We start from the raw sequence: 24696 nt of genomic DNA, 5'->3' as shown, positions 1-24696 counted from the left end.
ATAACAAGCCCTACGAATATGAAAATCCTTTCCTTAACTGAATAAAATAGTTCAATAGCAGTTTAAACAACAAATTATGTCACTGACATTCAAAGACTTAAGAACAGCATGATGCCCAAGTTCTAAAATATAAATCTCTGCTGAGGGTTTTACCAATGGAAGTAATATGTTGTGTACAAAAGCGAATGTGATGTTGATCCAGTACTTACGCGTCCTGGACATCAGGATTAGTTGGCCTGTGTATCTGTATGTGTTATCACAATGAACGGCTGTGAAGAAAGACTCCTGCATTCAACTTACCTATCTATTTATCTATCTATAGGCAGATGCCTTAATCCTCTAAGAGGTGACCACAAAAAATCGTTTTCATATCCCCCTGTCCCCTGCCATTTCACTGCCCTGCCCCTAACTTATACCCCTCCTCTCTCATATACCTCTCTACTCTATCCCTCTACCTCATCCTCATTCTCCCCCTCCCTCTTCCCCCCTCCATCTTACTCGCATACATTCTCCTAGTCAGCCTCTCACTCTCCATCCTTACCCCTGACCCAATTAGACTATAAACTATGGTTCATGAGTGTGCAAGCTCAGTTGTGCAGCCCATCAGAGTAACAAAGTTCACAGCTCAAGCAACCTAACCATCTATCCAATACCATCCCTACACAAAAATGTGTTTCTCTCAAGAGAAAGTACTGGTGATGTGATGTACAGAGGAAGATTAAGGTGGTCTGGATAAGGGATGAAAACTGGGTGAAAACATCTATAAGTGTGAATGTGGAAGGTATAGCAGCAAGAGATGCAGACCTAACAAGACTTGGGATGAGGGTCAAGGGATTAAAGACATACTGCCAGAGATCATGCAGCACTGATAGCCATTCTCAGGTGAATAATGCTGATGTATGCAATTATGTACAACCTTTATAATAATATTAATAAAAAAATGGAAGAAGGTAGCCATGTGACTCACTATTAACAGCGACCCACTCATTGAGGTCTTCTCCCTCGGGCAGCATGACAGCCGAACGCAAGTTTCCTGAGCCAAGCGTGGCCGCAGCATGCTTCATCAGGTCATACTGGTGGGTGCCCTCAGGGATGTGCTTTTTGGGCTTGAAGGTCTTGCTGGCCCGGCTTCCGCTGCAGAGACAAGACTGTTAGATGTTTCTACATTACTTCAGTCCTAACCAATGAGATATACCTTAACAGGGGGTGGGGGGGGGTGAGGGGGAATGTAGCTTTGTGCACAGAACATATGACTTATTATGGAAACTTTTCCTCAGAGCAAATCAGGAAGAATGTATAAGACAGCAGAGATAAGTACTGTATAAGATACAACTGCATAACATACATACTTATGACTCATATCACAATACAGTACAATATAGCATGAATTAACGGTTTTGTTCCTGAACTACAACCACATGACCCCAAAATTACCTGGTACCCATGTGCCATGCATGCTCAGTACATCCATGCCACTCCCATGTCTGCACCAACCATAATACCCAGTACCCAAATGTTTGCTGTGCACTCCCTCACACCTTCCAGTGACTATCAACTTCCCCCTTCAAGCAGTTCTCAAAGTATTGTATCACAATGCAAGGCTCAACAATTTAATTAGTTTTAAAGTTTCTAAGTTCTACCAAGCACAAACATCCCCTTGTATTGTTTCTTTCCCACCTGCATTACTGCATAACATGAAGGATATGGGAGTTCTGCATTTTAACTTAAGAGAAAATGGTTACAGGGACAATATTCCACCAAGTACATTATTATAACAAGCCACAATACTGAACCCTAGATCTGGGCAGGCAAATTCATTTCCTTATTGCCAAAACATTATACACATACCATACATTACTGAGTACCTGATTCATCACAAAAACATTAAAAATATAATGCAGTACCTCACCCCTTCCGTGCAAAAAAAAATGCGTTGTAATGATGATGAATATACTGTACTGTATCAAACATGCTCTAAGTAAACAGAACTTTGTGTTCATATCTTGAGCAATGCTCAGATGTCTCGAACAATACTGTATGAAAAACTTTCAAGCCTTCACCAAAGACCATAACCTGTACAGTAACATTCTTGAGAATTTATTAAATACCAGAAAACCTACAGTATATCAAATATACCACACCTTCCTCCAGTCTACCAAAAAGATATCAACACTAACTTCCTAAATACAAAGAAACTGGTAGAGCCACACCAAGCCATTACAGTAAACTGTTTCATGTGGAGCACAAGGGGTCACCTTACAGACCTTTAGTCAGTATAGTGTGGTATAAAACTGCATCCCTTCCCTAAGAGTGATGAAGCAGACTCTACAATCACTGAAGGGAAAACCTGTTAAGCAGGCTACCAAAATTATATATCAGGTGCATTCTGATTACTTCAGTACCACAGCTAAATACAGTACACCAGCTAGAGTGCTTTTATCTCCAGAATGATAGGAGTGCCACCAGTGAATCATGAACAGAGAACAGACATCCTCTGCAACTTCCTCTGAAGCTCGCATTATGATGGTGTGCCAAGCAAGCCAATTTAGAGTCAGGGTACTTGGGTATATGGGAAGGTGTGTTCATATGTAATGCTGTATATAAGAGGAAAATAATGTACAATTTACAGGTATTTACAATTCAGGGATGTTCCCAAATCTTTATGGAATTTTTATATTTTAGCTAATAAAAACTGGCTTAATTATAAAAGATTTTCATTGATTAGTGTATGTACACCATTTCAGTCTAATTAACTACTGTATGTTTCAATCAGAAATTTCTGAGATAAAAAGCTAACTTAATACAAGTGATGGTAATACAAAAGTTGATGCAACTGAGGCAAAATGCTCCCCTAGACCCAAGTAGTCTCAGACGTGTACCCGCACACACCAGGCGGATGCGAGGTACGAGGGACAGAAGTTTGTACTTACTCATCATAATTAAAACTGTCATTAGACATGACTACAGCTCGCAGACAAATGTTACCCAGTATTAATGAGTCAATACAGTACACTCAAAGTTGCCTGTAAAGAGAATAATGAAACATAAAGTGTAACTGTTTGCTCACTGAAAACAAATCATATACAGATAACTATCCTCAATTACAGATCAAATGCAGATAACTATCCTCATCTAAAGTCAGCATTATTAACCTCAGAGCTCAAAAGGGATGGCAAACCCTGCATTTCTTATTACTTAAAAAAGTAAAGAGAAAATTTATGTTCAGTGGAATGCAGTCTAACCATTTCCTATCCCAGCTGGTGTAATACAACTGGCTGTCAATAATTATGGGGGTTTACCTACCGTACACATACTCAGCTTTAGTAAAGCAAACTTAAGTGACTGTACCCGTTAAGTGGCAGCCTAGTACGCACCAACAGGTCCATACATTTGTATTTCACACAAAAAAAAAAAAGTGATTCCAATATGCCAACCATCATATATACTTCTAACTGTAACTACTGCACTGTATTACAAACACTAAAACTGAACAACATTATCACAGGCAAAGTAAATAAAACTCCTGCCTCTGTAACAAATCAAATACTGTACATGGACAGAAAAACCATCTCCCTGACCACTTTTACATACAATATCTCTTCTACTTATCAGCACATTCCCCAAACAGTATTACAATCATGACAAAGCATCAGGTGCTGAAGCTGGAATATCAGAGCTGGCTCCACAGTAGTCCACCCATATTTGAGGAGGTTAACATTCATCCCTACAAATAGCATCATCCACAGGTAACTGGCATCCCCAAAATGGACCCTGATGTCATAATTTAACTACAGTATGTGATTATCTGAAACTATTTGCATGTCCCACAGCATCACCAGACTTAGCATCTACTTGTTTGAAGTGTACTATGAGATGATCTAACCATCTCAAAGTACATTTTATACATTTTGAAATGGTTTTATAATCTAACCATTTCAAAATACACTTTATTCATTTTGAAATGGTTTATCAACCATCACGAATAATATGGGCTGACTGTACGTGGCAAATGTTTTTCTGTATTCAGAGTGTAAGGCATCTTTGCAGACAGTATGTAAGATCTGAAATGGTTTTCCCACAAGCAAGTCAATATAATACTGTGTACATGATGGCTGTATGGCTAACAGGCAAGCAAGTACAGTATTGTTTATTACAACACCTGTGGGTCCCAAGGTTTATGAGAGGAACAAGTAATCATAATGGATTCTATGTGTCATGAGAAAGAAAGGAATCCAGACTCATTCCACTGCAAAAGGGATTTCCTTTTTAACATGCTGACTGTTATTTTCTCATGCACGACAGTGGATAAAAGAAGGAGAATCTAATTTCATCCACTGACAATGAGTACACTGACTGTTGCATATAATGGTCTTCACAAGTCTGAAACATCCACAACCAGGCCTTGTAGTTTACCCCACCCACTTCATTTCCTATCCACTACAGATCAGTAACTTAAAGCATTCCCCTCAAATCACCTCAACTCAATCTGATCCTCCATACACCCCCCCCCATCCTCCTGGATACTCACACCTCTATGACATGAAATCTCTCACACGATCCTTCTATTTCTTTGCTGGCCTCCTCCCTTCCTTTCATTCCATCTACTACTGATCTGTAAATCTAGCTTAATCTCTACATGTGGCCATACCATTTTAACACCCCTGGTCAGCTCGCTCTACCATACCACTGTCTATTTCCACATCTCTCTCTCACCATATTGCTTCTCACTCTCTCAAATCATCTCACTCTTCACACAGACCTCAGGCACTTTATTTCCAACACTTCTGCTCTCTTCAATCCCTAAAATTTAAAACACCATGTCATGCATCCATACAGCAGGATTCACCACGATGCACTACATACATTCTCCATCTTCACCTGGAGAAGGTGATTTTTCCTTCCACACACTCCCCAAAGCCCCTTATACTTCTGCCCCATTTCCAGTCCTATGGCTCAATTATTCAGGTCTCCAGGTTCAGTCTTTTATGTCTATAAAAATCATATCATATATTAAGGCTCCAACATGGTTGCATTTGTCGGCCTTGGTCATCTACTGACAACTCTCCATGCTGCCTGATCTCTAGCAGCCTACCTATTCAGTCCTCATCCCTGAGGTCACACTCTATGACCTCGTCCCAGGTCTTTTTCGGTCTGCCTCTCGCAACACTACCCCAGATGTTCACACTTCTCACTTTCTGCACCCAGCTATCATCCTCCATTCTCTCCACATGCTCAAACCACCTCAAGCTGCCCCTCCTCATCATGGCACAAATACAGAAGGTTCCCAACTTACGAAAATAATTGGTTCTTAACCCCTTACGGCCGGGTGACAGTTTTATCCAACGTGAAATTGGTGGATAGGGGATGCTGGATGACGGCTATAAACTCAAGTGTTCTCGCGCCACAGTTTGAAGTGGCCGCAACTTGATCTCGTCCCCAGTACCCTAGGCAACCATACCTCAGTCGGCTCTGTGATCTTCCAGGTGTAGGATGATGTTTCCTTACGTCTCTTGTTTGATTCTGTTCCTACCTTATGTGGACCTATGCATCATCCGCCCTTGCCAAGCCTCTTTCCAAGAATACTACAATAGGGTTCAGTGATAGTGCCATAAGGCATGCCTTGGATGCAGTGGTGTCTAATTTATATAACAGTGGAGTAAGTTATCACGTTGAAAGCAAAGCCATAGTTGGTGCCGTGGGCAGATGCACAAACATTTTCTGCTCTCACATCGCTCTCGCTGCAAAAATTAGTTATCTTCTTCATGTCATTACTCATTAACAAAAGGATCTACAGACCTGGGAATACTTTCACTTGCAAGAGGAAGAGTTATGGAGTAAAATGGTCATTAATTCGTTTCCCTAAGTGCTATATTTTCCGAGATATTAAGGTCTGAAAACAAACACTTTTCAGTGGTCTGCGAGAACTTGCCCTTGGTGAGGTGACTACTACATTATATATTGCCTGGCGTGTAGGGGTTAAAGGTCTTTTGTAAGTCATTTTTTCCTAAGTCCATCTCTCATTCTTATACTCTCTCTCTTTCTCTCTCCAACCCAACCCTAATCCCATAATTACTGAGGTCAAAGCTCTTTCCCTCAATCCCATCACCTTTCTACACCATACCTACTTCTGTGCTATTCTCTCTCTCTCTCTCTCCCCAGATTAAAGCTCATTATTGTCTCAACTCCTCCACTTATCCCCTGCCCTTCCCTGAACTGCAATTATCATCTTGCTTCCTTGTCAGTGTCTTCACCTGACTCCATCCTTCCTTGCTATGACTGACCCCCCCCCCCACAAACACTCACAATTTTTTTCGTATCTGCGGATTTTTCGTGTCGATCCTTTGTAAGTAGGGGTCTGACAGTAAACTCCTGTCCCATCCTTTCTCTCAACTCTCCAATTGTAAACCTAGCCCCCCTGGGCCTCACATTCAAAGACTCACTACATATCTATCACTGTCACTTTTGTACATTTGAGCCTATGAATATCCTATTCCTTTACTGTCCAGGTCTCACTACCGTACAGCATTACACTTCTGTCACACAATGCACACAAGGATCCCTTAACATGGAGGAAGAGCCCTCTCAACGCCAGGAGAGGCAACAGCTCCCAGAACTTCCTCCAACCACTCCTTACCCTAGCCCCAGAGCTCCACCTCCAGCACATAACATGATTCCAATCCCACATAACAAAACTCTTCCATACACTCACAAGACTCACCAGCAAGATTAGTCCTTTCATGCCTGACAATCTCTATAATTATGCTCTCCCTGACATACAGCACACATGAAATCAGCAATGTCTCGCAGTCTACCTTTAATACCACTACATCTCTAATGCACCCACTTATCAAAAATGTGCACAAGATGGAGTTATTTCCCACATCCTTGTGGCAAACCACACATGGCCAATCTCCCTCTGCTTTGACAATACTGCCACCAGTACTAGGTACGGTATCATCACTTTTGCTTTATCCACATTTACTCTCAAACCCCTGAGCCCTATTTGTCTCTCTACTTCCTAAATCTTTCCTCCATCTCCTTTTCATTCTCTGTAATCAACTCCATGTCATTAGCATATACCATCTCCCATGAAAGTCCATTTCTGAATTCACAAAAGAGAGCTTCAAGCACCATGACAAATAATAAGGAGCTCAAGACTGACTCTTGATGCAAATATTCATGGAAAACTCAACACTCAAATTTCCATTCACCTGGGTGTGAGTACCCACATACGAATATATTGCCATAACGAATGTGACCAGCCACTCCTCAATCCCAGGCTTTCTCAATGCCCACTTCACCACCTCCCTAGGGACTGCCAAATAACTAAAACAATTTACTTTCTTCACAGTGCTCTAAATTCCCCTACTCTTGCATCCTCTTCCAAACTCAAAGACAGTAACTGCTGAAATTACCTTCCAAGTCTACACCCAAGGCAGTAATCTGCAAACAATCGGTAGAGAGGTGACCTGCAGTTCTACCAGACCCAGGTTCAAATCCTGGCTGGGGCAGGGAACAGTTTTAAGGATTTGAATTTCATAAAAATCAGACTTTACTGATCAACCAGAAGACCCGCCAACATGTCATAAAAATACCCCCGCTAATACCAATACACCACACCTGCACAAGACAGCCCTAGCATGTATTCAATATGGACAGTGGGTGTTTGTGCCGAAGTGGTGACATGCAGAGGAGTTTGGTATGTAGGTGGACTACTGGGCCTCGGAAGCAGATTGTGAAGCCTATGCCTAGAGTCTGACACATAAGAAAAAAAAGAAATGCTGATTTGTTTCTTACTCTCACCTCTCTCCTTCATCCTTTACACCTTCCCCCTTTCCCATGTAGCTTACCTTTACATGTATCATCCACATCAGTTTATCCATTAACAAACTCAACAACTACAGAGACATCATGCATTCTTGACACAACTGCACCTTTACTTCAAATAATTATTCAATCGCCTCCCCTCCAACACACACACACACACACACACACACACACACACACACACATTCTAATCTGATAAACTTCACATTTGCTACAAGGACTCCTCCATGCCCATACAGATCTCTCCTTTTCTCTATACTGTATACTTTTCACATGTTTGTCAAAGCAAAAACCTGATTAAATTACACCCTGCCATACCTAAAACCTCCCTACTCTTAATGTTGTGTTGTGTTTGTTGTACTACTCCTCCAATCACCATGCTTCTATGCACTCCACTTGTGTGCTCAAAATGATAAGCATGATTACATTTCATGATAACATGCCAGTGGAAATTACAGTGATCCCTTGGTTATCAGCTTATCATAAGTAATTGGTACCAAGCCTAGTGCATGATAACGACATTGCACAAAACGAAAGCAATGAACATATGGGATTTATCCTAATTGGTACTGGCCATCCCACTCGTAAATCCAAAACTTCCCTTTTACAACAATTTAGACCCACTAAATAAATACCGTATGTATTGTTATGGTACATATCAGAAACACACATAGCCATGGTTAGGTTAATAGAAAGTGATGAAATGGGCACAATAAGGAAGAAACACGTACCACAGAGAGACCTGAGATGGGCCTGAGGTAAGGGGTTCTGAGGCTACGGGATGAAGAATTAGTGGCCTCCACCACTGGGGATTAACTCCTTATGCAGGGCCTCATCTTTGGATCCCTCAAAGCCACAAAAAAACACAGATACTGTACCATCAGTGATGGCAGAAACCAGCTCAGCTGTGCAATAATGATGTTTTTTGGCCAAAAAATGTGCAATAACAGAAGGAGTACAGATTTTCATTTTGTTTTTGTTGATTTGGAAAAGGCCTTTGACAGAGTCCCTAGAGAGGTGGTGAAGTGGGCAATGAGAAAGCTTGGCTTGGAGGAGTGGCTGGTAGGAGAAGGGATCTTTATTTTGTTTTTGTTGATTTGGAAAAGGCCTTTGACAGAGTCCCTAGACAGGTGGTGAAGTGGGCAATGAGAAAGCTTGGCTTGGAGGAGTGGCTGGTTAGGGTGGTTATGGCCATGTATGTGGGTGCTCACACCCAGGTGAGAGTGAATGGAGATTTGAGTGATGAGTTTTCCGTGAATGTTGGCGTGCATCAGGGGTCAGTCTTGAGTCCCATGTTGTTTATCATGGTACTTGAAGCCCTTTCACGTGACTTTAGAAACAAACTCCCGTGGGAGTTGTTGTATGCTGATGATTTGGTGTTGATTGCAGAGAATGAAAGGGAGGTGGAGGAAAGGTTTAGGAAGTGGAGAGATGGTATGGGGCAAAAGGGTTTAAGGGTAAATGCAGATAAAACAAAAGTGATGATATCTAGGGTTGGTGGCGGTACTGTCAAAGACGAGGGAGAGTGGCCATGTGCAGTTTGCCACAAGGGCGTGGGAAGTAATTCCATCTTGTGCGGTGTGTGTGATAAATGGGTGCATAAGAGATGTAGTGGTATCAGAGGTAGACTGCGAGATAATGCTGATTTTATGTGTAAGGCGTGCCGGGGTGAGCAGGTGGAGATTGTCAGACGTGAAAGGATTGAACTTGCTGGTGAATCTCTTGAGTGTGTGGAAGAGTTTTGTTATTTGGGAGACATGTTGTGTGCTGGAGGTGGGGCTGGAGCTAGCTCTGTGGCTAGGGTGAGAAGTGGTTGGAAGAAGTTCAGGGAGCTCTTGCCTCTCCTGACATTGAGAGGGCTCTCTCTACGTGCTAAGGGATCTTTGTATGCAGCATGCATTAGGAGTGTAGTAATGCTGTATGGTAGTGAGACCTGGGCAGTGAGGGAGGAAGATATTCACTGGCTCAGACGTACAGAAATGACAATGATTAGGTGGATGTGCAGTGCGACCCTGCATCCAAGGCCTGGAGGGGCTGGGTTTACAATGGAAGAGTTGAGAGGTAGGATGGGACTGGAGTGTATTGGTGTTGTGATGAGGAGAGGTAGATTGAGGTGGTTTGGACATGTGGAGAGGATGGGGGATGATAATTGGGTGAGGAAGGTGAGAAGTGTTAATATTGGGGGTGGGGTTATGAGGGGTAGACCGAGAAAGACATAGGACGAGGTCATTAAGTGTGACCTTAGGGTTAAGGGACTGAACAGGGAGGCTGCAATGGATTGTGCAGCGTGGAGAGCCGCCATTAGGTGACCAAGGCCGACACATGCAAACATGTTGGAGCCTTTAAAAACGAAACGAAAACGAAACAAACAAAAACAACTATAACCAAAAGTGTGATAACCAAGGAATCACTGTATTTTATAGTATTATTCACCAATGAATATTCATTATTGTTCTTGCTTATACAGGATGATTCACTACTCCAAGGCTCCAAAATAAGTTAGATATTTTTATTATTAATCAATTCACAAGAAACTTGGTACCGGTACTTCCTTTCTTCACTTCATTACAAGTTATCCACATTTACAACAAATATTGAAAGCAGTCTCCTTAAAAGCTTAAACATACAGATAACTGAACCCAGTGTTTAAAATTGGTGAATTTTCAGTGTAAATTACCCACAGGGATGGCTGCACTCTCCCTCATTGTTTTGTTTTACCTGATCAAATGTAAAAGGCTTGTTTTAATTTCTTTTTCCTCAACATGTCCCCCAGAGAGAGAGAGTTAGAGAGAAAGAGAGAGAGAGAATCTTGTTAAATCAGAATGAAAAAAGCAGTCAATTATTGAGTATGGCATGATCACCGGGTCAGTGCAGTTGACTAACTTATGCACAAGTGGAAGAACAGCACTTCAATTCCTGAATACAGTACATCTCTCTATGTTCAAATGATGAGTTGTTAATCAAATGCTATACTGTATATGACTAACACAGTCTGAAGTTTGTAAGCACTGCATGAGGTTTTGTTTAAATCTGTTCATTAACAACAGATACCAGGTATACATGTACAGTGCCTGGGTTATTCTGGGGCTTCTGAATAATGAATCACCATGTATATTTATGAATTACTATTTACTTCTTTTTTTTTTTTTCAGTTACTGTACTTCAGAGATTATCTCCTTGCAAGGTTTTATGACAATAGCTGTTTTTACTTCAGCATACTTAATGTTAAATACAGTAGTAAACTGTAATTGAATACTTGCATTTTTTACAGACAAACAATACTGTAATCACTGTATGGAGAAAGGCTTGCCAGGTAACTATTATTCTCAGTGAAATGCTTTTATCAAGACATCTTAAATCTGGGATTATTATCAGGGATGAATTAAAACAATCTAATGAGGAAAGCTTGTCGTGAAAACCTTGATTTGTGACAATGGTGACGAAGAATCGTTCAGTGATGAAACTGCACTGTCTCATCCACGAAGAAAACACAGCTTCAGATTGGCTTCCTAAGGCTTTGCATTACCATTTAGCATTTATCACAAATGTAATTAATCACATAAAAGCTTCTAAACACACACTTCTGCCAACTCTGTGATGACAAAGACTCCATGGAGAGTGAAGATTCCTGAGTAACTTCAGGAAGATCTTGGAACTGTATGGCAATCAATATCTTTTATATGAAATGTGACTGATTCAGACTGACAGATAGTGAGAGGGACAAACAAAAATGGAATAAGTTTATGCTCTTTGGGTCTCAACTTCTCAGTGCCAAAAAGTTGATCAAATGAGAGATGCATTGTGTTTAATGTGAATATACAACAATTTCAGCCAGACCTGAATCCTCTTTAGGTAGGAATAGAGAGAGAACATGGGCATCCATGCATAGATAGACAGATATATAGATACTGATAGATATGTAGATAGATAGATACAGCCAGATAGATAGGTAAGTAGATACAGACATAGACAAGCAGGTAGATATAGAGAGGTAGGCAGATATACAGATTGATAGGTTCACAGACAGATAGGTAGATATACAGATACAGATATAGACAGATAGATAGATAAATAGATAGACAGACTGTGTGTGTGTGTGAAAGACAGAAAGGGGGAGGGGAGAGAAGACTATCTGAATGTATGTTTTGAGGGGGGATTTCCTTCCGTTTCCATGTGGTGTCACTAATGCTTTATCTAGTTATACAAATGTCCCTCAACTCTCTCCCTGTATCCTTAACAGGAGTGGTGGAGTGGATTGCAGAAGGGTGACCTCAGCCTGCAGTTCACTAGATTCACATTTCGATAAGCCTGGGGCAGTAACAACAATAACAACAACAGCAGCAACAGTATCAACAACAATACTTGCAATTCTTGCATTCTTGACCCACTTCTCCCTCAAGTTCCCTCCCTCCTCTCTCCACCTCTTTTACCTACATCTGAATGTGGGACACTGCTTTCCTCTCTCCCTTCCCCCTCCCCACCCTCCCTCCCTCCCCTTCCTGTCACCTCGCTATGTAAACAGTAAACACAAATGTTCCTTGCCTATTCATACCTGAAGAAGATCCTACTGGGGCCAAAACTGCTACATCAGTACAATAAACACATTTACAGTATGTGGGTATATGTAGCTGTTTATTTCTCTAACATTCTGGACGATTCAGAGTCCATCTTCTGAGAGAACATACAAAAAATTCTGAATAAGGAATACACGTGTGAAGGACCTCGCCATTCAGACTCCTTCCCATGTTACAACTTAACTGACTTACCTATCAACCCATTGCCCCCTATGCCTGCTGACCCTACCTCAATACATGAGCTCAGATCTAATCCTGGCATAAATAAATACATAACTAAATAAATATACACACATGCATACATAAAGAAATACCTTTCCATATTTTCATCTTCTGTGCTAACACGTGCATGTTTAAGGTATTTCTTATTTGTTTTCCTAGATCTTTATCTATGACCAATGCCTCCTGCCATTTCGGGAGATGCTAGTATTTGTCTGTGTATACAATATGAAACTAGAGTGTGGAAGTGTTATGTTTCAGTGTGTTAGCTTTGTGTTACACTGCATGTTTAGCAAAATTTTCTCCAATATCTCCTACATACACTTCTGAACATCCACTAGAGTGTGAAGTGTAAATAAGGCTATTCTCAACTATAGTAATGTACACTGTACCTACAAAATATTTTCTGTTTAGCCTTTGCTACTAATGTTACCATACATTTAGAGATCATCAATCATGCTAGCATGTGTGGGTCTTTTCACCTGACAGCAGCTCTCCCTGTCATAATCTTGAGCCTTTCCCTAGTCAAATGCCTGTCTCATCCCTCTCAATAATATAATTTCAAAACATTCTAATCTGTATGTATCCTCCTCTTTCACTGGTTAAGTCTAAATGCTTTACAACATATGGTACCAGTAACACTTACCACACATGTGTTATAGAAAAGTGTCCTTTGCATGAAAGGGGAGCCCCTTCAGTGTCTGTAGAGGCAACAGTCCCTGAAACTACTACTACCCACTTCTCATTCTAGTGATGGAACTTGCCTCTGCTCTTCCTCAGGCACTTAACACACAAATCTCTGCATTCAAAGTAGCTGTCACCTCACACAAAACTTTCCATTCCATCTTCAACAGCCCAAACGCCCCTACATACCACACACTGAAAATTTCTTGCATCCTGCTGTCTACCTCTGGCAACATTATATCTCTAGTAATCTAATTTATTACAAGTAGTATACAGAACAGAATTCCTCCCATCTCCCTCCATACACACTGCACAAGGCCACAAAGTTTGATGACATTACCATCATCACATCTACTAACCATGATTTTTATTTTACAAGTACTGTACAGTGTAATAACTTGCTGCCTTTTAACTTCCATCCCAACTCCCCATCTCTTTCATTTTTCTCTTGCCTCATGCAGGTTTTCAGCAATCAAAGCAAAATTATCATACACATGCCACAACATACAACAACACACTCAGCACAGAGCACTGATGCACCCTAACACTGACTGACAAATACTTTCCTAACTTTACCAACTTTAATTATAATCTCCATCATACTGAACTTGCATAGTCTTTCTCCTTCTTTCTGTCTTTATTTAAAACATTTTTCAATTTGGTGCCATTCCTTCATATCTTAACCAATTTGTTTCAAAACTGGTATAACTGTGGCTTGGGCAAATACCTTCAGACATGTTTTTAATTTTTATTTAGGCCTTTTAAAGACTGACGAGGAGACTGTATGTGAGTGAGGTGGAGGGGAGGAGGGGGAGGCTGAGGAGATGGAGGGATGTGGAGAGGTATGAGAGAGGGGGGGTTGTGAGCTGGGCACAAGGGAGTGAAATTGCAGGGGACAGGGCGACATGGAGGCAATTTGTTTGTGGCCATCCCTTACGGGATTACAGCGTCTGGCAATACCTAGATAAAAAGACTTTCATGGAGTCAAAAGTGAGACGATACCAACACAAATTCTGGAGTCCTATGTTCTATGTCCATCAATCACTACAGCAGTTTGTGCAGATGTATGTCAAGGAACTGTAAGTATGTGGAGACAAGCCTGTATTGCGATGGGAATGTTGGTGATCTTTAATTCAAGTAAGGCTGCAATTCTCAATCCTGCCTTCGGTAAAAACCCGTCGAGTGATGAAGCTTTATCACGTTAGGTACAGAGATATCTTCAAGTATCCTTACCATCCATTAAAAAAAAAAGAAACAGCACTGTGGCTACATGATTATTATGCCATACTTTTACACAGCCTATCAATGTGTCTGTCTGCAGGATCACAAAAAAGTAGTTCAAAGCGAGAGTCATGATATGGATTCAGATGCAGTTCAAATGGAAAAAAAAAAGTTTGTCTCATCCCTAACCTCTTCTACTTCTAACTTTTCCCTGCTAGCTATTATTTCTGAGCCAAGAATGACAGCATGTTTCTCTGCTCTGTCCACAGATAACAACCCCTTGATGTGATGTGTCAGGAAGGAAAACAATGGACATGCCTAAGTGTAATGCAGACACCGTGGAATAGCAGGCTGTATGTCATCTATACTGATGTAAAGATGAAGTAATTAAATTTCTGTGAAAGCATATCATCATCAGTTTGCCTTCTTTACCACTATTTTTTAAATAATGTAGGAGGAGGCCGTAGCACGGGCCAAACAGGGTAGTACTCCCGAGGGGAATGGGAATGCTGGTGATAGGGAGAGCTGGAGCTCCTGTTTCACTAGCTATCTAACCATCCCCCTTTGCTGACCTTTTCAGTGTGACAGTAACATGGAGAGTAGACCAGCATACTCTCCCACACATTTCCTCTAACTATCTATGCACTACACCACATGCACTTTACATTTCACACAACGTATCCCACTACGCTACAGGGGTTGGCGCCAGCAAGGGCATGCGGCCAGAAAACTTTGCCCCCGCTACCTAGTGGCGGACTTCTGGGGGGAGGCGTGGCGGGGGTTCCGCCGGCATAGATCATGGGTCCAGGGCGAGATGGGGCTCGGGCCTGTGCTAGAGGGTACAGGGCATTGCGGTTCCCAGGCTGCCGCTTCCGCCCAATAGAGAGGGGCCCGAACCTGGGAGTAGCGCCCCAGGAGGCTGCCCTATCAGTGGGTGTATAATGGCGGGATAGTTGCAGTGCCAAGACGCACTTGGAGGGTGTCCCTGCAGCTGTCCTGGCAGGGTGCCCCGAGGCCACTACCACAGCCACTGGTATGCTGGTGGGCTAGGGGTCCCAGATCCATTGCCTGGACCTGGGATTGTGCAGTGAGTGGGACCTGTGCTGTGTCTGTCCCCATTTATTAACCCTTTAACCGCGGGTGTCATCTCAGAATGACATTGCAAAAACTGGACCAAACCGCGGGTGTCATTCTCGAATGTTTCTGAATATTTTGAATACCCTGCATTTTTTCCGTGCGCCAACTGTTTCAAGGGAGAGTAGCTATTAAGTTCTTTCACTCCAGCCGACCCCCACCTCCCTCCTCCCACCCCTCGGGCCCCCACCTCCCACCCCCCGGGCCCCCCACCCCACCCCTGACCAACACGCATCAGTATCTGTCCAGCTGTGTGAGTGACAACACCGCTGATGTGGCAGTGAAGTGCAGGCAATTACAGTGCCTTTTACCTGCCTCAGTGAACACAGAGTGGGTGTTTATCGTATGTGCAGTGTTCATATATGTTTATGGTATTATTATCAGAATGAGGTTGGCATTTGATAATGGTGTGTGAGCGAAAAATAGTGATTACAACATCGCTGATGTGGCAGTGAAGTGCGGGCAATTACAGTGCCTTTTACCTGCCTCAGTGAACACAGAGTGGGTGTTTATCGTATGTGCAGTGTTCATATGTGTTTATAGTATTATTATCAGAATGAGGTTGGCATTTGGTAATGGTGTGTGAGCGAAGGTAATGGTGTGTAAGCGAAAAATAGTGATTTTAGATCGCTCACTTCTAACGGCACTGCCTATCCAGTGATAGTCAACGAAATCATGAAACCTACATCATTGCAAAGCCGAAGGCTAGTACTTTCTAATGGTACCTTATTTTTGGCTCTAGATTTATTCTGTGCAGAGTTATAAAGGTTTAAAGTTTGTTTACATTTTGGCTGAAACCCCCGCGGAAGAGGCCAGTCGGGGCAAAACAATGCCCGCGGTTAAAGGGTTAATACTGAAGATGACAAAACAAAAAAGGTTTCAAAGCAAGCCTGAGGACAGTAAATCACCCATGGGGATGAGGGTGGGTTCATGGAATGTGGGAAGTTTGAGGGGAAGAGCAGGGGAAGTCGTTGAGGCATTCAGTAGGAGGTGGGTGGATGTGGCGTGTTTGCAGGAAGTCCGGTACAGGGGTGGATCAGCCAGAGAGATTGTTGGGAAGGACTGTTGCTATAAGTTGTTTTGGCAGGGGGGGACAGACGGGTATGGAGGTGTTGGTGTGATGGTTGCGGAGAAATGGGTGGAATATGTTATGAATGTTTTGAGAGTAAGCGATAGGATATTGGTAGTGAAAATTCTTTTGGGAAGAAAGATAGCTGTGATTATATCGGCATATGCTCCACAGGCAGGATTGGATGAAGGAGAGAAAGATAGATTTTGGGATGATTTAATACGTGTAGTGGGTGGTATGCGGGATGATGAGATAGTGATTTTGGGAGGGGACTTAAATGGTCATGTAGGTGTAGCAGCACAAGGTTATGAAGGAGTGCATGGGGGATGTACATATGGTCTAAGGAATGCAGAAGGGGAAAGGATACTCGAGTTTGGGGAGGCAACGGACATGATTGTGTGCAACACATATTTTAGGAAAAGAGACAGTAGGTTAATTACGTATGAGTCTGGGGGAAATAGCAGTCAGATAGATTATTTTCTGGTTAGGAGGGCCGATAGGAGGTTAGTGAGGGATGTTAAAGTTATAGGAAGTGAGGAGTGTGTGCAGCATCACAAACTATTGATTTGTGATATGGTGCTTAAAGAACAAGTGATGAAAAAGAGGACTTATGTACCTAGGAGGAAAATATGGAAGCTGAAAAACCAAGTAGTAAGGGATGCCTTCTATAGCGAGTTGAGGAGAGTGGTGGCTGAACAGGGAGCTGTAGACAGAGGCGTTAATGAGCAGTACAGAGCCCTCAAGAACAATTTCTTGAGAGTTACTGATGTACCATGTGGCTGGACAAGAGGACCACCAAGACATAAAGTAACTTGGTGGTGGGATGAGGGTGTAGAAGCTGCAATTAAGGAGAAAAGAAGGCTTTTCTGGGAGTGGAAGAAGGGTGGTAGCAAAGAGGAATATTTGGCTGCCAAGTGTAGGGCTAGGAGAGAGGTATACAGGGCAAAGTCTGAGTCACAGAGACAATTACTTGATAACCTAAATCATGGGGAAAGGAAAAATATATTTAGGGTGGCAGGTCAGGTGAAGAGGGATAATCGGGATATCATAGGTGAGCAGTGTGTGAAGAATGATGAAGGAAGGGTAGTGGTGAACAGTGAGGATATTAAAGATGCATGGAGAGAGCATTATAACCGGTTGTTGAATGAGGAGTTTGACTGGGACAGGGAAGGTTTGGAGCCAGCAGATCCAGTGTCTGGCCCTCGGCCTTTGATTGATACTGCTACTGTGAGTGAGGCAATAGGCAGGATGAGGGTGAGGAAGGCAGCAGGTGTGTCTGAGTTGACTGCTGAAATGTTGAAGGCCTCAGGCGATATAGGGGTGAGTTTAGTCACTGACCTGATAAATAGGATTATTTATGAGTGTGTTGTCCCAGATGATTGGCTGAAGAGTGTAATTGTAAATGTGTATAAAGGGAAGGGTGATGCCCTGGAAAGAGGAAATTATAGAGGTATAAAGCTTTTAGATCAGATAATGAAGGAAATGGAGAGAGTTTTAGAAGGTATGATTAGAGAAAGAGTGAATATTGATGAGATGCAGTTTGGGTTTATGCCAGGTAGGGGGACCACTGATGCCATATTCATTGTTCGACAGCTTCAGGAAAAATATATTGGTAGGAGAAAGGATCTTTATTTTGTTTTTGTTGATTTGGAAAAGGCCTTTGACAGAGTCCCTAGACAGGTGGTGAAGTGGGCAATGAGAAAGCTTGGCTTGGAGGAGTGGCTGGTTAGGGTGGTTATGGCCATGTATGTGGGTGCTCACACCCAGGTGAGAGTGAATGGAGATTTGAGTGATGAGTTTTCCGTGAATGTTGGTGTGCATCAGGGGTCAGTCTTGAGTCCCATGTTGTTTATCATGGTACTTGAAGCCCTTTCACGTGACTTTAGAAACAAACTCCCGTGGGAGTTGTTGTATGCTGATGATTTGGCGTTGGTTGCAGAGAATGAAAGGGAGGCGGAGGAAAGGTTTAGGATGTGGAGAGATGGTATGGGGCAGAAGGGTTTAAGGGTAAATGCAGATAAAACAAAAGTGATGATATCTAGGGTTGGTGGCGGTACTGTCAAAGACGAGGGAGAGTGGCCATGTGCAGTTTGCCACAAGGGCGTGGGAAGTAATTCCATCTTGTGCGGTGTGTGTGATAAATGGGTGCATAAGAGATGTTGTGGTATCAGAGGTAGACTGCGAGATAATGCTGATTTTATGTGTACGGCGTGCCGGGGTGAGCAGGTGGAGATCGTCAGACGTGAAAGGATTGAACTTGCTGGTGAATCTCTTGAGTGTGTGGAAGAGTTTTGTTATTTGGGAGACATGTTGTGTGCTGGAGGTGGGGCTGGAGCTAGCTCTGTGGCTAGGGTGAGAAGTGGTTGGAAGAAGTTCAGGGAGCTCTTGCCTCTCCTGACATTGAGAGGGCTCTCCCTACGTGCTAAGGGGTCTTTGTATGCACCATGTATTAGGAGTGTAATGCTGTATGGCAGTGAGACCTGGGCAGTGAAGGAGGAAGACATTCGCCAGCTCAGACGTACAGAAATGACAATGATTAGGTGGATGTGCAGTGCGTCCCTGCGTCCAAGGCCTGGAGGGGCTGGGTTTACAATGGAAGAGTTGAGAGGTAGGATGGGACTGGAGTGTATTGGTGTTGTGATGAGGAGAGGTAGATTGAGGTGGTTTGGACATGTGGAGAGGATGGGGGATGATAATTGGGTGAGGAAGGTGAGAAGTGTTAATATTGGGGGTGGGGTTATGAGGGGTAGACCGAGAAAGACATGGGACGAGGTCATTAAGTGTGACCTTAGGGTTAAGGGACTGAACAGGGAGGCTGCAATGGATCGTGCAGCGTGGAGAGCCGCCATTAGGTGACCAAGGCCGACACATGCAAGCATGTTGGAGCCTTTAAAAACGAAACGAAACAAAACAAACTGACGTCAAATTAAGAAACATTGCCTATTAAAGTTCCACTGGTACCAATGAATCTGTTTTGCCATTTCCCCCAATTTCAGGCATTACACACTGCAAGGAAAAAGTTGTAATATTTTAAAGCATATCCCAGATTTATAATGAACACTGCCTGTACAAGAACAAAACGGCAGTGATATTGTAAATCTATCCACAGCCAGATGCCTTGATCACAAACAGGGTGGCCATGAACAAACTACCTATGTATCACTCTGTCCACTGCAATCACTCTGCTCTCCCTCCATCTTACACCACTCTCGCATCACTCTGTCCTCTGTAATCAGTCTGCCCTCCTCTATCTTACACCTCTCTTACTCACAGTCCTCTCCACCTCATCCTCATGCACCTGTGTACAGTAAACACCCAGGAAATACTGAGCATAGCAGAACAAACCAAGACTTTCAGTGTAAACCACAGACTATCTATCTATCTATCTCAGGTGGTGGCCAAGAACAATGTGCCTCCACACTGCTAGTCCTCTGCCAAACTAAACACTTAAAATTTTGAAGAAATAACATAAAACTGTGGGTTTACTGACAAATCACCAATTTGTACAATGGCATCAAAAGCAAGCTGTGTGTGCAGGAGGTACATATTTTATATATTAAGTGTCCTTCTAGTTCCAGTTAGCATGCAGCCATGATTTAAGCTAACAACCTTCTTGCTATCAGGACAACTCTAGTATTCTGTTCTAATTAATACCAGATGCTTTCCTTCAGCTAAACATGTGTCACAGCAACCTGGCATTTAATAATACGACCATTTATCCTCTGAAGGGCAGAATAAGTAATGTACTCTATCCCAGCAGCAAGATAACTATTCTAAGTAAGGCATAGAAGCCTAAGAGAGGTCAGCTAAGTAGGCTAGTCTATCTATCTATCTATCTATAGCCTGACGCCCTGATCCCACGAAGGGTGGCCGTAGACAAAATGCCTCCAAGTCGCTCTGTCACCCACCATTTGACTGCCTTCCCCCCAACTCACTCCCCCCTCCCTCATATTGATATTAACTAGCCTGGTACCTAGTAAAGTAGGTCCTCAAGTAACAAACCTACATATTTAAATCCATAAATAACACTAGTACTTATTACTCTCATCTAAAAACTACCCTCTATTTTACAATATACCAAAAAAAAAAAGTTTATTTTCATTCCATAAAGAGGAAGTTTGGGTTGGCTGGCACAGGTATTTCATATATGTGAGGAATTTCACTGTAGTACATGTACTATCCACTATTCCTGGTTCTACTGTGCCTCAATATGAAGTGTGCACGGTAATGCTATACGGTACCCAATTATACTGTAGCTCTTTCTGCCAAGTGAATAAATAGCAAATTCTTTCCAATACAACAGCTACTGCAGCACGATAATCTAAAAATATTCTGTTGTACCCTCCAACCAGGAAAGCATGAGATAGGAATGGCAATCACCTGGCATGTTGTCAAGAGTATCTTTGTTTCACTTCTACACACATGCAGCACAACAGTTCTCTATCCTCTAAGCTCTCCCTGTAACCTATTTATAAGTCCTTACCAGCACACTTGCAACAGAAAAACATTAAAACAAACACACACATTACTCTATCTCTCATTCTAAATTCCATCTTGTTACATATAAATTTGCTTAAGTAGTTTTACAATGAACATAGTACAGTACAGTACCATTTATCCTGAGGCAGTACTACGCTTACATTTAAGTAACTGAAGCCTACTACATTATACAGTAAATTAATCTCTCAGGTAAACTACATTTACATGGTGATAGGTGGGGGCACCCATCATCCACTCACTTCAGGTAGTGCTCCATACTTCTTCCTTCACCTTATCATTCCATTTCTGTGTCTGCCATTCTCTTCCAAGTGCTCTCTTTCCTCCCTGTCACTTTTTATTACAATTCCCTCCAATTTTGGTGGGGCTACACTGAGTGAAAAGCCTAATAGTGTCCCCAAAGAAATCATTTACATTGCTGGGTGGTACCGGTAACCATATAACCAAAAAACATGGTGGAATGTTAGCCTGATATGATGCCCCTCTTAAGTGGGTGGAGACACACACCCTTCCACCCTTCCCTGCACCTCACTCTTGTGAGGTGTTGTTGGCTGCAAGAGAACCTCAGTTCACTTGGCCTTGCAGGGGTAGTTGCTTGTCTGCAGTTGATGGGTCCGCTCGGCCAGACAGACTGAGGTTGATCAACAACACAACTACATTTACCAAATAATGAACATTCCATTCAGATTTTTTACAAGATTGAACATACAAGCATCCAGGATAGTCTCCATTATCGTTTCACTTCAGAAATCACCACTTATCAATTAACAGCCTTTTATTTAATGCTGTCTACAGCATTACAGTTTACCATCTCCTCTATGTATACTCCTTTTTTGGGAATATGTCTGGTATAATAAAATGATTCAAGATATGACTATTCTGGCCAGAATACTGAACAATACTGTATGTGGTGTTAGGAGGGAGGGAAATGACTTGGCTCAATGCAACTGACATCTGCTGCTAACAATGAATTCTGTGGTAACTTACGAATCAGACTCAAGGGGTGTAATAGTGACAATGATTCTTCTGCTGCCTCGGTGACTAAGCTTATGTGTGATACCCCACAGGAAGAACATGATGCAAAAATTCTTATTTTCCAACAGTTAACAGTTACTGCTGTCTATAAAATGTGCTTTTACAGTATCTTGGTTGCTTATGGTACTTTTCTGCTGAAGTCCATGTACTGTCTCCCTAAGCCTGAGTGCCTTCAACTGGCCTGGATCACTTGTGAACAACAACTGGCTACACCAACACCATGCCAGGCTACATACTTGGCCACCTGTGCTGACCCAAAGAATCTAACACTCATGGAATGCATGCTATTTCATCCTGTTTATTGCACACAGCGGTCTGGTCTAGATTCTAGGTAGCTATGTGGTGTAGTGTGAAGCCATCAGAGCAATGTACTGTACTGTATTGTATTGTGCATGTGGAATGTGGATGGATCATTGGGGCCTAAATGGCTTTATTTTTACTCCTTATATACTATTATCCAGAGGAATAAAACACTATATATATATATATATATATATATATTGGACTTTTGCTGAAGCCTGTACCGTACCATAGTATTTATGGCCAGGTGCCCTTTCTGAAATCATTCAAAGGCTCCTGGGTGGGAACTAAATGACTGACCCTTGGTTGACAGCATGTACAGCTATTTTAACCCACTTATCACCGTCTCTGATGCCTTACTCCCTCCTGGCAACCCTCTCTGGGGATGGGCATAACCAACACCACCTCCATGCTACTTGCCCCCAAATATACACATCCCTCACTCCTAACATCACTCAAACCAAACCTAAGCAACTTGGCAGTGGAAGGCACTACCATAGCAGCCTTCACATCTAGCCTTAGTAGCCATGAAACCAGCCTACTAAAGCTTTCAAACCAAGCCTTGGAAGCCTTCAAACCAACCCTTAGTGGCCTTCTAACCTAGCCTTAGTAGGCTTTAAAGCTAGTCTTAGTAGTTTTCAAACCTAGCCTTAGCAGCCTTCAAACCTAACCTTAGTTGCCTTCAAACCTAACCTTAGTTACCTTCAAATCAAGCCTTTGTAGCCTTCAAACCTAACCATAGTTCAAACCTTATTCTTACCATCCTTCAAACCTAACCTAGCCTTAGTGGCCTTCAAACCTAGCCTAGTCTCAGCAGCCTTCAAACCCACCCTCATTATCTTCAGACATAAACTATGTAATGTACCAATGTGAAAAGTTTATTATATTCTATGTATCACAGAAAAAAGCTCATTATATTCTATGCATCACAGTAAAAATTCATGAGAATTAAAACTGTCAAAAAGATCCATCATTATACTTTTTCTTTCTCTACCTTCATCTGCATTTTACAGCTCAGACCATTTTTCTGTGTTCAGATTTTTACCATCTTTGCAGACTGTTTTGGCTTCTTAAGAGTTTTAATTTAAGCCAAATCACTGATGTGCCCAACTGCACACCACGCGTTTATGGTCTTGAAAGCACATACAGTATATATTTCAAGAACCTCTGGAAGTATGAGTCCCATCAGTATACTGAATTTACAAAATATCCCCAACAGATCAGTGGCTTTGGAAAGTGAATGGTAAATTTGCTGTTTTGGGGAGTCACGGTTATTGTGATTTTTTTAAAAGCCTAATCTAACTAATCTACCCTAACTTGGCCAAGACAACTAAGCAAACCCAATGACCTTAATCTAGCTCCTCAAACCTGACCAAACTTGCTCATGTAATGCATGTGACTGTTTGAAGTGTAATACCCTACTACATACTGTATATAATGACCAAGGTCTTTGTTCTCGGACTAATACATTATGTTCGTACAAATCTATCCAAAACTTGGGATAGGAGAGGCATAATCATCTCTTGCAAACATACCTCTCAATTGCCTAACACATTTCAGCTCTCCATATAAACAATGTCAACATGTTTTCCTATTATACTCCGATTTCTTTGTCTTCTCTTTAATCCCTTGGCCTATGTTTGCAAACTGTGGGAATCGCTGCCAACTTTTACCTGTAACACCTACGGTAACAAAACTGCATGGCCTTCAGTATTATTTACAGCGCATTAAACGTTCCAGTAAAATTCTTTGTCAGTCGTACACACCAAATTTATTCATATAACTAAGCATGCAACTTCATCCAAGGCCAAAACGTCTTGTATTACTTTAAATGGGAAACGCCTTTCCTGTTCACATTCCTACTGGATCAGCTGATCGACCATAACAAACCAAGTGTACTTACAAAAGGAAGCTCATGTTGATATCTGCCTATTTATTTTTCTATCCACTCTCTGCAGACAATCTGAAAATACGTAGCAACAATAATGTATCCACAAATCACTGAAAACAAAGGCGATGGCGGTAATAATAAAAGATCAAGTCAACCTGCCATCGTCCAACCACATTCAATATGGCTGACGTGGGTGCAGTGCATTGTGGGTAAGGGAGGAGCGATAACAACGCCCTACACACAAG

At 42.2% G+C, this 24696-nt stretch overlaps 1 protein-coding gene across 1 annotated transcript in view; it reads right to left on the bottom strand.

Moving 5' to 3' along the window:
• Window positions 1-24600, bottom strand: part of mats (MOB kinase activator-like 1) — a 31251-nt gene extending 6651 nt beyond the window's left edge. The window contains exons 1-2 of the mRNA XM_080277414.1: window positions 24464-24600; window positions 968-1134 (exon numbers count right to left, since the gene is read on the bottom strand). Coding sequence (XP_080133540.1) covers window positions 968-1134; window positions 24464-24477 — 181 coding nt within the window. The 5' untranslated portion in view covers window positions 24478-24600. The remainder of the gene's footprint in view (window positions 1-967; window positions 1135-24463) is intronic.
• Between the last annotated feature and the right edge of the window lie 96 nt (window positions 24601-24696).

The sequence above is a fragment of the Coenobita brevimanus genome, chromosome 69 (assembly GCF_032717465.1).
Source record: "Coenobita brevimanus isolate Jiangsu-jjx chromosome 69, ASM3271746v2, whole genome shotgun sequence".
Classification (NCBI taxonomy): Eukaryota; Metazoa; Arthropoda; class Malacostraca; order Decapoda; family Coenobitidae; genus Coenobita; species Coenobita brevimanus.
This window is presented reverse-complemented; position numbering and strand designations above follow the sequence as displayed.